Source organism: Astatotilapia calliptera, chromosome 23, assembly GCF_900246225.1.
Source record: "Astatotilapia calliptera chromosome 23, fAstCal1.2, whole genome shotgun sequence".
Lineage (NCBI taxonomy): Eukaryota > Metazoa > Chordata > Actinopteri > Cichliformes > Cichlidae > Astatotilapia > Astatotilapia calliptera.
Window position 1 is genome coordinate 12,405,308 of NC_039323.1, and position 16,783 is coordinate 12,422,090.

Consider the following 16,783-nt stretch of genomic DNA (forward strand, 5'->3'; position numbering starts at 1 on the left):
GAGGCTCTCTTTTTAAAAAAAAAAAAATAATATATATATATATATATAATATTTAAATATATATATAACACCCAGCACGCCCCTGCGGGCGGTTTATCCTTCAAGCTCGGGTCCTCTACCAGAGGCCTGGGAGCTTGAGGGTCCTGCGCAGTATCTTAGCTGTTCCCAGGACTGCGCTCTTCTGGACAGAGATCTCCGATGTTATTCCCGGGATCTGCTGGAGCCACTCGCCTAGCTTGGGAGTCACCGCACCTAGTGCTCCGATTACGACAGGGACCACCGTTACCTTCACCCTCCACATCCTCTTGAGCTCTTTTCTGAGCCCTTGGTATTTCTCCAGCTTCTCGTGTTCCTTCTTCCTGATATTGCTGTCATTCGGAACCGCTACATCGATCACTATGGCCGTCTTCTTCTGTTTGTCTACCACCACTATGTCCGGTTGGTTAGCCACCACCATTTTGTCCGTCTGTATCTGGAAGTCCCACAGGATCTTAGCTCGGTCATTCTCCACCACCCTTGGGGGCATCTCCCATTTTGACCTCGGGACTTCCAGGTTATACTCCGCACAGATGTTCCTGTACACTATGCCGGCCACTTGGTTATGGCGTTCCATGTATGCCTTGCCTGCTAGCATCTTGCACCCTGCTGTTATGTGCTGGATTGTCTCTGGGGCATCTTTACACAGCCTGCACCTGGGGTCTTGCCTGGTGTGATAGACCCCAGCCTCTATGGATCTTGTACTCAGAGCTTGTTCTTGTGCTGCCATGATTAGTGCCTCTGTGCTGTCTTTCAGTCCAGCTTTGTCCAGCCACTGGTAGGATTTCTGGATATCAGCCACCTCCTCTATCTGCCGGTGGTACATACCGTGAAGGGGCCTGTCTTTCCATGATGGTTCCTCATCTCCCTCCTCTTTCTTGGGTTTCTGCTGCCTGAGGTATTCACTGAGCACTCGGTCAGTTGGGGCCATCTTCCCAATGTATTCTTGGATGTTCCTTGTCTCATCCTGGACTGTGGTGCTGACACTCACCACCAGTCCCCGGCCCCCTTCCTTCCGCTTAGCGTACAGCCTCAGGGTGCTGGACTTGGGGTGAAACCCTCCATGCATGGTAAGGAGCTTTCTTGTCTTTATGTCAGTGGCTTCTATCTCCTCCTTTGGCCAGCCTATTACCCCAGCAGGGTACCTGATCACAGGCAGGGCGTACATGTTGATGACCCGGATCTTGTTCTTACCATTCAGCTGACTCCTCAGGACTTGCCTGACCCTCTGCAGGTACTTGGAGGTTGCAGCTTTTCTAGCGGCCTCTTCATATATATATATATATATATATATATATATAGTGCTGCATTAACATCATCTAGCAGACCTTCTGAGGGTACTTCACGTAATCTTGGTAACCGGCTACGGGGGATCCAGGTTTCAAGCTTGGCCATGATCCTGTTTTTCAGGTCAGTTCCTCTCGCACTCAACGATCCTTCTCCTATCGCACTTGGGGCTATGTACCCAATCTCGGGTGGGGGTGATGATATCTCCCCCCTGACCTGGCGTCCTGACTCCTCCTTGCCGTAGCATTTGTGTTGTACCTCGTCAATCTCTAGCTGTGAGAGCAGTCCCTTCTTTCGAATGTTGGAACACTGAGCTATTAGTTGTTTCGCCGTCATTGTGGATGTTGGGTATCGAAGAATCCATAGGTCCCTCATCCTATTCATGTAGCCCCTTCCGCCGGGGTTACTTGCGTAGTAGCATTCCAACAACGCCCTGTTTTCGTCCCTTGCCCACCGATGCCTTCTTGTTCCAGTAGCCCACTTTTCGTCAGGGTGCCCTGGTTCCTCAACACCTGACGCGGACCTTGTTGATCCGGGCGACGTCCGAGCCGGCATGCCTTCATATTTATCTGTCTCGCTCATGTCTGCGGTAGGCTTGCTTAGCATAGGGGGTCTAGCCTTAGGACCCTTACTGGATACAGACGCCCCAGGCAGGAATCGAACTTGCGATCCTCTGTTCCAAAGGCGTGTAGTTTAACCACTACGCTATCCAGCTGCAGAAGGCAACATTGCAGACATAGAGGACAGTTACAAGTACCTGGGGATCCCGCAGGCAAATGGGAACCATGAAGAGGCCGCTAGAAAGGCTGCAACCACCAAGTACCTGCAGAGGGTCAGGCAAGTCCTGAGGAGTCAGCTGAATGGTAAGAACAAGATCCGGGCCATCAACACATACGCCCTGCCCGTGATCAGGTACCCTGCTGGGGTAATAGGCTGGCCAAAGGAGGAGATAGAAGCCACTGACATAAAGACAAGAAAGCTCCTGACCATGCATGGAGGGTTTCACCCCAAGTCCAGCACCCTGAGGCTGTACGCTAAGCGGAAGGAAGGGGGCCGGGGACTGGTGAGTGTCAGCACCACAGTCCAGGATGAGACAAGGAACATCCAAGAATACATTGGGAAGATGGCCCCAACTGACCGAGTGCTCAGTGAATACCTCAGGCAGCAGAAACCCAAGAAAGAGGAGGGAGACGAGGAACCATCATGGAAGGACAGGCCCCTTCACGGTATGTACCACCGGCAGATAGAGGAGGTGGCTGATATCCAGAAATCCTACCAGTGGCTGGACAAAGCTGGACTGAAAGACAGCACAGAGGCACTAATCATGGCAGCACAAGAACAAGCTCTGAGTACAAGATCCATAGAGGCTGGGGTCTATCACACCAGGCAAGACCCCAGGTGCAGGCTGTGTAAAGATGCCCCAGAGACAATCCAGCACATAACAGCAGGGTGCAAGATGCTAGCAGGCAAGGCATACATGGAACGCCATAACCAAGTGGCCGGCATAGTGTACAGGAACATCTGTGCCGAGTATAACCTAGAAGTCCCGAGGTCAAAATGGGAGATGCCCCCAAGGGTGGTGGAGAATGACCGAGCTAAGATCCTGTGGGACTTCCAGATACAGACGGACAAAATGGTGGTGGCTAACCAACCGGACATAGTGGTGGTAGACAAACAGAAGAAGACGGCCGTAGTGATCGATGTAGCGGTTCCGAATGACAGCAATATCAGGAAGAAGGAACACGAGAAGCTGGAGAAATACCAAGGGCTCAGAGAAGAGCTCAAGAGGATGTGGAGGGTGAAGGTAACGGTGGTCCCCGTGGTAATCGGAGCACTAGGTGCGGTGACTCCCAAGCTAGGCGAGTGGCTCCAGCAGATCCCGGGAACAACATCGGAGATCTCTGTCCAGAAGAGCGCAGTCCTGGGAACAGCTAAGATACTGCGCAGGACCCTCAAGCTCCCAGGCCTCTGGTAGAGGACCCGAGCTTGAAGGATAAACCGCCTGCAGGGGCGTGCTGGGTGTTTTTTTTTTTTATATTTTTTTTTTTTTTTTTTTTTTTTAAAGAGTTATATATATATAACATGCGATATATAACATGCGCATAAAGCTGCCTTTTTGCTTCAGCCTCCATGCATCTGTTAAGCTCTTTAATAGACTGCAGGGGGGTGAGGCTCTCCAAGAATGCTATTTGGCTAGCTAGCTTAATTTTGTGATATGTTTTTTTAAATTTTACAGTGTGACTGAGGTATGAGTAATTTTTTCTCTTACATATTTGAATACAACTGTGATTAAGGAGGGTGTGCAGTTAATAGGAGACCTTCACTCCAAACTTAACAGTGATAAGTGGGCCTGTCACCATGCTGCACTGGGCTGCCAGCGGTGTTACTTCCTGACTTTTGTACAATGACCTTCAGGTTAACAGCTATCCACACGGAGCATCCAGTAAGAAAAACATCAAATAAGAGATGATTTTACTCAAAGTTCTCTGGACTTTTGGGTAACAATGTCCGTGATCTTTCTAAAGAACTGAAGAGTTATTCAGGCTTTTATTAATGCATTTCCCCAACAGTTGAATCCCCTGAGAGCTTTGAATGTCTGTGTATCCTCTAGGCATCATGATTGTCACTTCGAAGCATCCATCAGGTGTTAAATTATGTTCAAGTAAAGTTTAAACTGTGATCAAAAAGCCAAAAGACTAACTGATTCAAGAAATGAAGACAATCCACTGCATAATTCAAAATAACTAGCAAATTTGACACTACACAGGTCAAACATTAACTGTCTACAAAATCAAAATATAAATATAGAAAGTTTAATACCCAGTGAGTTGCTTAATAAAGTCTCTCGTGACACAATGATGACTTCGTTTTTTTATCCCCCACATTGCTGTTGTATGCTCTGCTGTGCTATAGTGGCTTATTTCCACAAGTTGATCGATAATCAGCCTTCACTCAGCTGCATAGGGAAGATTAAACAATTTGCATTGACTGTTAAAAAATGTAGCATAGGGAACATAGGACGTGCATCACACATGTCAACAAACGTGTGGAAGACGAACACAGTCGTAAGGTCAGTATTAAGCGTTCAGGTTTAACCTTCAAATGTAAAAATATATACGATGGTGAGATTTATACACACCACATTGGCAACGTTTATGCAAAGGTTCAACGGCATTCAGACACTCCTCTAGAAAGAGATAGGAAACATACTAATATACATATATATTTACACCATGACCTTTATCTTTGAATGGTCCTTAAATGAAGCTTTCCAAGACAGCCCTACACCGTCATTCAAATCCTTCTTTCCTCCGTTATGTCTCAAAGTCATTTTCATCTTGCTAATTTTTGCCCTAATGAATTTTTCCCACTCCACTCTGTTGTTTGTGTCACATCAGTCCACATTCTCCGACGTGCAGAATTCATAATTAGGATGCTCGGGCGCAGCTGAGGGAGATACTAATTTTAAAGTCATCTTCATCAAAATGGCAACACGTTTTTTAATTAAGCAGGCCAGTATCAACTTCACAAACTCTCAAGAGAAATGTTAACTCAGTGAGCTCTATTCATTAAACACACATCACACTTAATGCTCAGTACACAGGCGTTCACTTGATTCTTGAGTTGCTTTAGCTTCGGTGTCATGTTTTTATTTTATTTTGTGGCATTTTCCACCTTTGTTTAACAGTGCAGCAGTGAAGAGTAGACAGGAAGGAGGGGAGCGAGTGCGAAGGAAGGCACGCAACAAAGGGATCAAACCCAGGCCACTGCATTTCAGATATGTGGTATCACATGTTCAACCAGTGAGCTAGTCTTGCACCTGTCAGGGTTTATTTTTTAAATATAAACAGCCAAAAGACATACGTGACTTTATTCATTCTCATTTCAAGCTGTTAATCTGATGTTCCTGCCAGCACATGAAGGTAATGCCTGCTGGACCCCTGCTGTGGTGATGATTTCAACTCAATTTTCAAGCAACCTTCCTGGTGTTCCCAGAGTAATATGAGGCCATACAGTAGTTGGAGAATCTTTGTTATGGGGGAATCCAAAAATGGTGTGCATGGATACTGAAGCTGCAGAGAAGACATTTCCTATTTTTGCAACAAGATGCTTTATATTATAAGGTAAAATCAGCCATCCGCTTATCCAGGGCCGGGTCATGGGGGCAGCAGCCTAAGCAGAGAAGCCTCCCTGTAACGGTCCTGGGTTGGTGACCCAATGTTTTCTGTTTTACATTATTAATCTCTAATTTCATGATGTGTTTTTGTTAGTTCTTAGGGTTTGGGTTCTTGTGTTTAGTGTTTTGTTGTATCTACCTGTGTCCTCCCCTGGTGCTCTGTTAGTGTCCCTGAGTTTGTGTTTATAAGACAGTTTTAATTTCCTGTTTTACTTTGAAAGTCTGTGTCTCTCATGTCTAATTAGGTTCAGCTGTGTCCTCCTCTGGTGTGTCATTCCCTTGTTACCTTGTGTGTTTATATAATATGGTTTCGCCTGTGTTCATTGTCGCTCCGTCTGCATTACCTGGTGTTCCCGGCGTCTCTCTGCTCTTCATCACGTGTGTCTCTGTATATTATGATTTCAGGTTTGGTTTCTAGTTTTCCCAGTTTAGTTTATGTCTAGCTCATTCCTCATTTCCTGTTTGCCACTTTGCCACTCTGTAAATAAAGCTCACTTGCAGCACAGCTTTTGCCAGTATTTGGGTCATCCTTCACAACACCAAACGACTGCTGCCGCAGCCGTGACGCTCCCTCTCCCCGGCCACCTTCTCCAACTTGTCCTGGGGAATACATAGGTGTTCCCTGGCTAGCCGAGAGATATAATCTCTCCAGCGTGTCCTGGGTCACCCAGGAGATGCCCAGGAGGCATCCTTGTCTGATGCGTTAACTACCTCAATTGGCTTCATTCGATGTGGAGGAGTAGTGGCTCTACTCTGAGCCCCTCCTGGGTGGCCAAACTCCTGACCCTATTTCTAAAGGAAAAGCCAGCCACCGTTCAGAGAAAGCTAATTTCTGCCACTTGTATCCATGATCTCATTCTTTCAGTCAGTACCCAAACCTTGTGACCATAGGTGAGGGTTGGGATGTAGCTCGACTGGTAAATTGAGAGCTTAAATTTTAGGCTCAGATCTCTTTTTATCACAACGGACTGGTACAGCATCAGCATCACTGCAGCCACAGCACCAATTAGACTGAAATTAGCCAACTTGTATTTGTGTGCACACAAATATATCATTGTGTTGCTACCATATCATTGTCACGTTTGGTGACGAGGAGCATGACTGAAGCATTATCTCAGCATAAAAACATTAAACTTGTGACAGATTTGAATCATTTTTTTGTTGTTTATGTGGCAGAGGTGGAGTTTTGGGGCTTTTTTTCCTGGGCTCTCAATGATGTGCATTAACTGATTACCAGAGCTCCAATGGCCCTGAGCAACAGTACATCTTTCTAGCAGATTGATCAGCAGCTTCAACACAATCAGCAGGTTACCTCCTGGCTCACCTGGAAATCATCGAGCTCGGCGGCTATTGCTCATCTGTGTGACAAACATCATATCAATCCCATGCTTTCATGATGAGAAGGGGATTTAAGATCCAGTGATTTATTAGATACAGACATGAGAGGCATGAAAGAATTTGTAGCTGATCCCCTATGTTTCTTTGCATTTGCATCGCTGTGTAGACGCCTATAGATGTGTTGAACATCTCCCTGTATAACCAGCACGAGTTGTTCAGTACAGACATGCACTCAGTGTTATTTCCAGTTTAGAGCAAGACTCGCCATCAAATGTTTCTTGAATGCAGTGAGTGATGTGTGTAGGCACCAGAGATGAGCAGTAATGCGGTAAAAGTAACACGTTACTGTAACTCAGTTACTTTTTTCAAGTAACAAATAAAGTAAGGGATTAATATTGCAAAAAAGTAATTAGATTACTGTTACTTTCCCGTAAGCACGTTGCGTTACTGAACCGTGATTTTGTTTTTGAGAGTGTCTCATGACAATGATGTATGAGTGTGCGGCGTCTGTGGCAGCGACATACATGTGTGGATCAACAATAATGTGGAGTGCGGTAGAGAGTACGACCGTGCAGCGTTTAAAGCTTGAAAGTACTTACATTACTTTGAGTTTGATTCCATAAAAAGTGGCAAAAACATTAGTGTCCGCTGTACACTCTGCCAGGGAAGAAAACTTCTTTCTACAGCGAAAACAAGGGGACAGGACTTCGTGTCGCTCAATCTTTGATTTTATCTATTTTTTGCTGTGTTTTACTTGCATCTGTTTGAAAGCGTGAGTGTAAACGCGATAAATTATTTTATTTTGTATGCTGGAAAATGCAGAAAATCGGTTTAAATGTTACAGAATTTCTTCAAGTCAGAGAATGTTGCATATAATTTCATCTTTGGTTGATGCAATGTGCATAAAGTTAAAAGATTAAAACTATTTCTAAAAAGAGACTTTTTCATTAAATTCAATTTTATATGATGGATTATGCAGAAAAAATAGAATTGGGCTGAAAGGTCTATTGTTTTATTACATATTTATTACATATTATATAACTAAATAATAAAGTAACTAATTACTTTTGAAAAGAAGTAATCAGTAAAGTAACTTTCTTGGAGAAGTAATTAGTAACTAATTACTATTTTCAAGTAACTTGACCAACACTGGTAGGCACTGTAATTTAATTCAAATGAATTCAAATGCCTCTAACTTGATGCCTTGGTCATGTTCAACCTAAAAAGCTCCGACATGTTTCAGTATATGAGCTTTCATCAGAGAGCTGGGCACATTTCCTGAAAACATCGTTTTTTTTGTTCCACCAACAACAAACTTCAGTAAAATATTCCTCTAGTAGTTTTCTATTAATAGGAATCTTCACACTTGGACATAGTGTAGGAGTCAAAAAACATCAGAAAATATTGTGGGATATTGTGTGTCAAAATTACACTTTTTAGTTTTGTATTTTTTTTCTCAGTGTATGTTGACAGCTGAAAAATGAAACCCACACTTCAGTGCAAACACATGCAATACTTATAACGTCCAAAATTTCCCCATAGACTCCCATGCTAATGTCCAGTATGCCACAAAAGTTTCAGGCTCTATAAAAAGTTCCCCCTGCAGACATCTGAGGATTGCTGAAGCATCTGGATACAGAATTAGCTTTGTGGCCACTTTGACTGACAGGTGTGCAGACACGAAACTGGAGCAGGTCGGTGTCACTGAACTGGACCTCTTCACTGTGAGTTTGCAGTTTGTGCCCTTTGGAGCATTTAAAATGCATTTTCTGGCTGATATTAGGCCATGCAGTGTGGGACAGACCATCCAAAATGCCTATGCTCCAATTTGGTGAACGATTTCATTATTCAAATAAGATTTAAAGCTCTTTTCCTTATCTTTACATTAAACTATAATAGCTGAACAACAGCAGTACACAGTTATTCCAGCTGACCTTATGTTATTTATGCCTGCAGTGCAAACACTGTGTTTCAGTTCAGAGCAGCATGACTGACTGGAGCATCATGCCCTCTTCTGGCAGGCCGCTCTCTGTCCCTGATGGAGATGATCTATTAACCTTCACGCTGCTCGCACAGTCTTCACTGAGGCTTTCATCTGTTTAATTTTGTACTTTTCTGTAATAAATACAATTTGAAGGATTTCTCTTCATCATTCGCCACATTATTGTGCTCTGTAGTTTTACTTTACTATGTCTGAAAACCAAATATTGTACTTTTCAATTTTACTTCTTTTCTTCTGTTTTCGTTCTAGGTTTCTGAGTAAGATTTTAAAGGTAAAGTCTGTCATTTTTGACATTATTTAACAGAAAAAAAAGTTTTGTACTCATAAACATAACATAAACACAACAAACTGATTAATGAGTAATTTTATCTTCCTACAAACTGATGCCTTCTCATAATTTTAGAATTAATCCATTAATAATACAAAGGACTGGGTGCCAGTTTGCAGAAGCTGCCGTGCTGCTCGCTATGTTGAATACAGTGGCCAAGTTGGACTTTGCCGTTCTCCCTGTGTCTATGTACATGGCTCCAGACTGGCCACATACAAAGTACAACAGAGAGAAGAGAACTCGTAGGCGTGAAGGCAAATTTTAATTAATGTCTGTACCTTCAGACTCAAGATATGAAGGCTCATACCTTTGTTTTATCATCTGAGAAAAACACAAAAAATGTGACAAAACAGCATGATCAGCATCTTAAATAAATGCCACCCATCATCCTCACCTCAAGCCTCATCTTCTGAAGGGCTAACACATAAAACCTGCATAAACATGCTTATTTATTCCTGATACAGTTGCAGATCCCCTTATTGTCAACAGATTAGACATGTGACACTCCCATCTGTGGATATCTGACAAGCTAAACCCTCTGATAAACAGTTTGATTACATTCTCACATCGTATGAGAGTTTATCCATGTCAAAGTCCAACAAAGTTAGCTCCACTTCAAACCTAGCCCTTTTTTCCACTAGTACCTACTCAGGTCGGCTCGACTCGACTTAACTTGGTTTTTAGGGTTTTTCCAATAAGTGGTAGTACCAGATAGATATCTGGGTTTTCTGTCATTCTCCCTTTCAGACTCTTTTTTTGTGCAGCCCTCCTCCTCCCCACCTCAGCATCACACAAATCAGTCAGAGCTCCATCCAAGCCTCAGTATTCATCTTCACCACCAGCGGCGTCTAAACTCCAGGGGGGTCCTGTCCTCAATCCATTTTGCCGTGATGGTTCATCGGGATCTAATCACTAAATACATTAAGTTCTCCATCTCAGTAAATCATGTCAGTTCTTCCAAATGATCTCTCCTTATTAAACAAGTGGCAAGATTTTGCACACTGTAACTTTAAGTGCATTCATAATACACTGTTTCTAAAATATGCGAACATGATTAGAGTTAAAGATTTTAATGGTAAATGGACAGGTTCTTATATAGCGCTTTTATACTCTGAGCACTCAAAATGATTTACACAACTATTATTTAGACTCAAAGGCCATTTAAATAATGGAAGACAAGGAGATGCTGAATTTGTATTTATTAGATATTCATACAAATCTTTTTTTACTCTTTCTGTGCTTCTTTAATGATCTCAAATCCTGTCACATTCATCCCCTGACTGTTTGGATGTGTCCTTCAGAGTGCTGTAGTTATTATGCTGTTTCTTTTTGCTGAATGTAAATGTGCACCCTTTATGAAGTCATTTTTCCAAGTTGTTTCTGCTTCTTTTGCTCCTTTTAGTAGTCGCCACAGTGGATCATCTGCCTCCATCTCACCCTATCCCAGCATCCTCCTCTGTTACACCTACCCTCTGCATGTCCTCCTTCACTACATCCACGAATCCGCTCTGTGGTCTTTTCCTCCTGCCTGGCAGCTCCATCTTCAACTTCCTTTGTTCAATATATCCTAATCCCACGGACAAAAGGAAAACTCCAGGAGCAGTTTTAATAATAAAGAAAAGGTTTCACTGCGCTGTGTGGAAGAGGAAAATACAGAATAACACTCATGTCATGATGGTCCTTTTAAAAACACTGCACACACGTAATCTTATTTTTAAGAGAAAGTTAAGGATGATTTTATTTTCAGCTAAACCTGATTTAGTCTTTTTTTTCTTATTGTTTCCTCTGAGCCATGATTGGTTTTTTGAGGCCGCCGTCTCACATCCACCTCACTCTGCTCATTCATCATGTGGAAATTGAATTGTTCTCTGTGCCAAGATGCCACAGCGTACAATCAGCCATTAGTTTTTAGCCCAACAGCTGGATGCTCCTGTAGCAAATTGCTGCAGACTGCCCTGGAACAGGCCTGTGATTTATCACCTCAGGGGAACCTGCTGGCTAAGGGGCCAGTCAGCCTCTGGGGGTACTAATCTTTCAGAGCTGCAGCGTATTGATGTTAATCTTTTCTTTTAGAATAGTTTTACTTAGACTTTTCAGTCCTGCCATCCAAGTGAAAGCTCCAGTTTGCAGGATTTTTTGTTGGGACTTTATTGACTACAAGTGGATGAATATTAAAAGCCAGAGCTTGCATGAAATCACTTTTTTCTGGGATAGTATTTACATGAATTTATGACTATTTGGTTTTTAAAAATATGTAATAATAAAGTACCAGTAAAGAAATCACTGTTATCATCCTGAAACCCTCACTAATAATAAATACCTAACCGTCAGAAAAGCGAGTGGGATTATTTATAACCATTTTTTTAACCAACCTCTTTTCTGTTATTGTCCTACATCAGAAATCTTCATGAGTTCATCAGAGTCTGACTGAAATATTAGTCGGCCACTGTGTGCACTCTGTGATAGGCCAAAACAGAAATGAGCCCCAAAATTTGCAAAAGAGTTTGAAGTTTTGTATTTCTGGTTCTCTCATCTCAAAGGTCAGTGGATCTCATTCATGGATTTTTGGTCAGACTTGTGAAATAAAGTCTGTTGTTAACATAAACTTGCTAATATTTCTTTATCAAATCAAATGTCAGTTACTTCCTGTTGTGGTCAAAATGGCTGCAGCTTGTGGATTTACGGTGCAGGAGAAGCTGTACATGTTGTCATATTTACAAAGTCCTAAATTTAGATTTTGGATTTTCCTTTAAATATAGACAGATCTACTCAAGTCCTGCATTTGTGCAAATTAATGTAATTTTAAGGACATTGTCTGAAGAGCTTGTAAAAGACATGATGACACAGGTACAGAGCCATTCATACCCACAATCAGACTGAACAATTGCTTTTTCCTCAGCGCTGTGACTGCTATGGACCAGGCCAGAATACACACATACAATAGCTTTGTAATACTTGAAATATCCTTGCAGTACAACGCACTGTTCTGTACACATTATCCACTATTCATTTTCACAGCAGATGCTGTTGCACATGGCACTTTACTCATCCTGCTGAACTGTTGCATAATATTATTGTATCATCATTGCAGTCTGTGTGATTACTGGTGTTATTTTGCTTTTTTATATATTATTACATGTATTAATATTTAAAAAATCCTACCAATGGCTGCACAAAGATGGATTGTAAAACGGCAGAGAGACACTAATCATGGCAGCACAGGAACAAGCTCTCAGCCCAAGATACATATAGGCTGGGGTCTACCACTCCAGGCAAGACCCCTGGTGCAGGCTGCATATAATAGCAGGATGCAAGATGTTAGCAGGCAGGGCTTACATTGAACGCCATAACCAAGTGACTGGCATCATATACAGGAACACTAGTGCCAAGTATGGCATGGAAGTCCCGAGGTCAAAATGGGATAGGGTTTTTAGGTTAGCCCTCTTGGGTGGTTAATGACCACACTGAGCTGAGATCCTGTGAGACTTCTGGATGACTTCCGGATATAGATGGACAAACTGGTGATGGCTAACAGTAGTTGTGGACAAGCAGAGGCAGATGACTGTAGTAATAGATGTAGTTATACTGAATGATAACAACATTGGGAAGAAGGAACATGAGAAGCTGGAGAAGTACCAAGGGCTGAGAGAAGAACTCGAGAAGAAGTGGAGGGTGAAGGTAACAGTGGTCCCCGTGGTAATCACAGCACTCGGGACAGCGACCCCCAAACTGGGTGAGCAGAACCGTCAGAGATCTCTGTCCAGAAGAGCGCAGTCCCAGGAACAGCAAAGATACTGTCACAGTACTGTGTCTGACACAGTGTTTTATGTTTATGGGTTTATTTATGTTCTTGGATTATTGTAATTCATGTTTTTTGCTTGTGTTTATTCTTAGTTCCTAGGATTTAGGTTTCTGTCATTTTTGCCTTCCCTGTGTTCCTCATCTAGTCACTCTTCTCTCCATGTTCCCCCTGTTTCCCCAGTGAGTAGCGTCTCTATGTCTCTGTGTCAAGTCAGCGTCTTTGTGAATGTTTCTGTTTTAGTTTGATAGTCCTTGTCCTGTGTGCCGTGTATCTAGCATTGGTTCCCGTTGTCACATTATGCCCAATTAGTCCCAGCTGTGTTTCCCTCCTGTTTCCAATTCCCTCGTTACTCCTTTTGTATTTAAGTCCTGTGTGTTCCTTTGCCCTTCGTTGTGTCGTACCACCCTGTGCATTGTAAGTGTCTCTAGTTTCCTTGTTCTGTGCTCCTTGTGTTCTAGTTTCATGTTCCGGTTTTGTTTTTTGGTGAGTTTATTTTATGAAGAACTTGTCCAGCAATAAAGCTGGCACTTCAAGTTTACATTCTGTGTATGAGTCGTGCGTTTGGTTCCTTCATCCTGCTTGCCACACTCATGACAGATACTGCCCAGGACTCTCGAGCTCCCAGGGCTCTGGTAGAGGACCCGAGCAAGGATAAACAAAAACTGTCCAAACATCCATAATATACCTTTGGCAATGACAATAAAGATATATTCAATTTTATTCTCTACAGGGATTTTTCAAACAGGGATTTCATTTTGAAAAATAACTCCATCAATATTAAAAGGCAGAAAATCATCTCAAGCACTGGAAAGAGCATGCTAATGAAACAGGTGGCACTGTATCTGTAACCATGAAGAAATGTTGGCCAATCAGAAGCCCACAAACATCAACGTAATTTGACATCAAAAAAAGGTGCTGTTGTGCACACCTTTCACATTGTGACACAAAATCATTCACTCTCCACCATTGCACTATAATTATGTTGTTTTGCCTGTTCTCTTTTGCTGGCTTGCCCACACCCCACAGTTTTTAGCCTTCATCCATCCATTCAAACTAATATCCAGTTCAGGGTCGTAGAAAGCCCGTGGATAAGTCACGAGGCTGTTTATTGTCCATAAAAGACAAACGTTGGCTTTATGTTTTACTCCACCTGCATCTGCAGTGTGTCTTGTCCCAGCAGCGGGGTCGCCCATAGTTTGGGAACCACTGCTAGAGTATACAACGATTGCGCGCAAACTGATGTTCGTTTATATTTTTGTGTCAACTATATTTTATACATTTATTCTCTTTGGATGATTAACGGCGTGGTGATGTTGTATTTGCTGTATTATACAAACACCGTGTTAAAGAGAAATTCTATAATAAGGATTATTTAAACACGCATTTAAAAAACAAACATCCCACTCTCACGACAGATTCTCTCCACGTGGAGTTCTTCTTTTAAGCGCCACAGTTTTTTTTAAACAAAGTCAAAAACACCGAGTTTGGATGTGTTGCTGCTTCCTGTGGGCCGGTGCAAACCCAATATTACCGCGTGGCACTTACAGACAAAAAACACCCAGGTTGGCTCGAGAAGGGACCTCCCTCCGGGTCAGATTTCCAGAGGAGTGCGACCCCCTGAACCCTTCACGCACGTCCTGTTTGCGCTCAGCCTGCGCACACGGGCTGATCTGCACACCCCGCAGCTGCGCACATCCAGCGGCTTAAGCCCATCCGCATGGCTCACAGATCCGAGCCGTCCCCCCTTTCCCCTTCCCCCCCACCTCAGCATCCTTTTCCAGCAGCAGGAGAAAAAAAGCGGAGACGCTCAACAAGCAAAAGTTTTCCTCTGACTCTGGAAAAGAGGAGTCGACATGGAGGAAATGGAACTGCTAGTGTGACCCCACGGAGAGACTCCCGACCCCCGTGGAAGAATGATAACTTAGCCACCACTTTGGGACGCGGCTTTTTTTTCCTGTGCGCGTGTGTCAAGTAAACTGTGGGAAAGTTTGAAGCTGGGGGGAGCTGGCTATGGCGCGGCACAGCGAGGAGGACGCCGGGATGGCCAAAGCTCCGCCAGCCGCACGGCAAAGAAAGAAGAAACCCAAAGAGAACAAAACCAGGACTGTCCACGCAAACATCCTGCACGACTGCGCCAAAGGGGACGAAAACCCCAACCGACACTATGCAAACAACAAGATTAAGACGACCAAATACACCGTGCTGTCATTCCTGCCAAAGAACCTCTTCGAACAGTTCCACAGGTTCGCCAATGTTTACTTCGTCTTCATCGCTCTGCTCAACTTTGTTCCGGTTGTCAACGCGTTCCAGCCCGAGCTCGCTCTGGCTCCCGTGGTCTTCATCCTGTCCGTGACCGCCATCAAAGACCTGTGGGAAGACTACAGGAGACACAGGTCCGATAAAGAGATCAACCACATGGACTGTCTGGTCTACAGCAGGTAAGCTGGGCCTCGGCTCGATCCTGCAGCCAGCGGTGTCCAGCTGCTGCGCAGAACTTTGGGGGAATGTGTTTTTATAGCGTCTCTCTGCTAAGCCCCACTCACACACACATTCATTCATGGCGTCCACAGCTCCCTAACTTTGTACTTTCTGCTGTTTAAGAGGAGAAAATGCACATCATTGAACAAGGGCCTGCTGTAAATGTGCTACATTTAACCACACAGGCTCGTGCCAGGCTGCTGCCATTCAAAGGAAACCCAAATATGTAAATATACACAGAACAGAGTGTAAAGCACCAGCTCACAGACACCACAGCACAGGAACACAGTGACACAGTATACAGTAGTTTATCTTAATGTTCACACATGGTCCAATATTATAGGGATTTTTAACATTTTGCAGTAACATATACTGTGATTTATCACCCTTTTCAACTGTGTCAGTAACTGTTTTATCCTATAAGATAAAGTTTTCTCACTTCAGTTGTTTGTTTGTTTGTTTGTTTGTTTTACAAACTGGTCAAGAGTACCAACACTGTCAGCACAACCAGTTGGCAATTCCACACAGTCCGTTTCTGATAATACAACAATTAACTGTGATAACTGTTGAAAATCACATATTTGTTGCTGTTCACAGACAGAAACTCACATTTAACTATTACAGCTATTGATTCGCACTGTTGTGTTACAGCAGCAGGATAAAGGATAAAACTAGTGCAGTCTACAATAAACAACAAAGTAAAAATAAAAGTGCCGCAGGCTCCCAGTAAGCTCTTATACTGCGAGAAGGTGCAGAAGTGTAAATGTGCAACAGTGATTTAAAAATCAAAACAAAGAAAAGTACAAATAAATTTGGTTAAAAAAGAGAAAAAGATTAGAGCAAATTGTATTAATACAGAATATTACAATACTAGAGTATTCGGATACAGTCAGCTGGCAGCCAGTGGAGTCGAGTCCCCTCGTGTTGTGCTCGTTGACAAAGACTCAGTCAGACTGATGGCAGCGTGCTGTCTGTATTGATAAGTTAGACACTTTACCCATCAGGCAAACCTTTGATACAAAGTATCACATGAAATCCCCCCACACACACACACACACACACGCCCCTCTAGTATCCAGCCAGTAGGTAGGCACTGATTTACAGGTTTAAACAAAGCATTAAGAGATGCAGTGTTTCCTTTGCTGTTGTTTCATATAGCAGGCACAGCGCATGATAATGGATTTCAATATGATAATTTAGGATGTAAACAAGGCAGAATTTAGCACTGCTGCTAATTTACACCTATTGTCTCTGAGCGGGTCACACACAGGTGTTCCAGAAACACTTCAAAGCACACAGAAACAAAGACGTGGCTATGCAGACCTTTTTTCCTCT

The 16,783-nt window shown here is 43.2% G+C and overlaps 1 protein-coding gene across 1 annotated transcript in view; it reads left to right on the forward strand.

Annotated features, from left to right (window-relative positions):
- The first annotated feature begins 14,263 nt into the window (after positions 1-14,263).
- Positions 14,264-16,783, forward strand: part of atp10a (ATPase phospholipid transporting 10A) — a 43,475-nt gene continuing 40,955 nt past the window's right edge. The window contains exon 1 of the mRNA XM_026158503.1: positions 14,264-15,408. Within this exon, the coding sequence (XP_026014288.1) occupies positions 14,981-15,408 (428 nt within the window). The 5' untranslated portion in view covers positions 14,264-14,980. The remainder of the gene's footprint in view (positions 15,409-16,783) is intronic.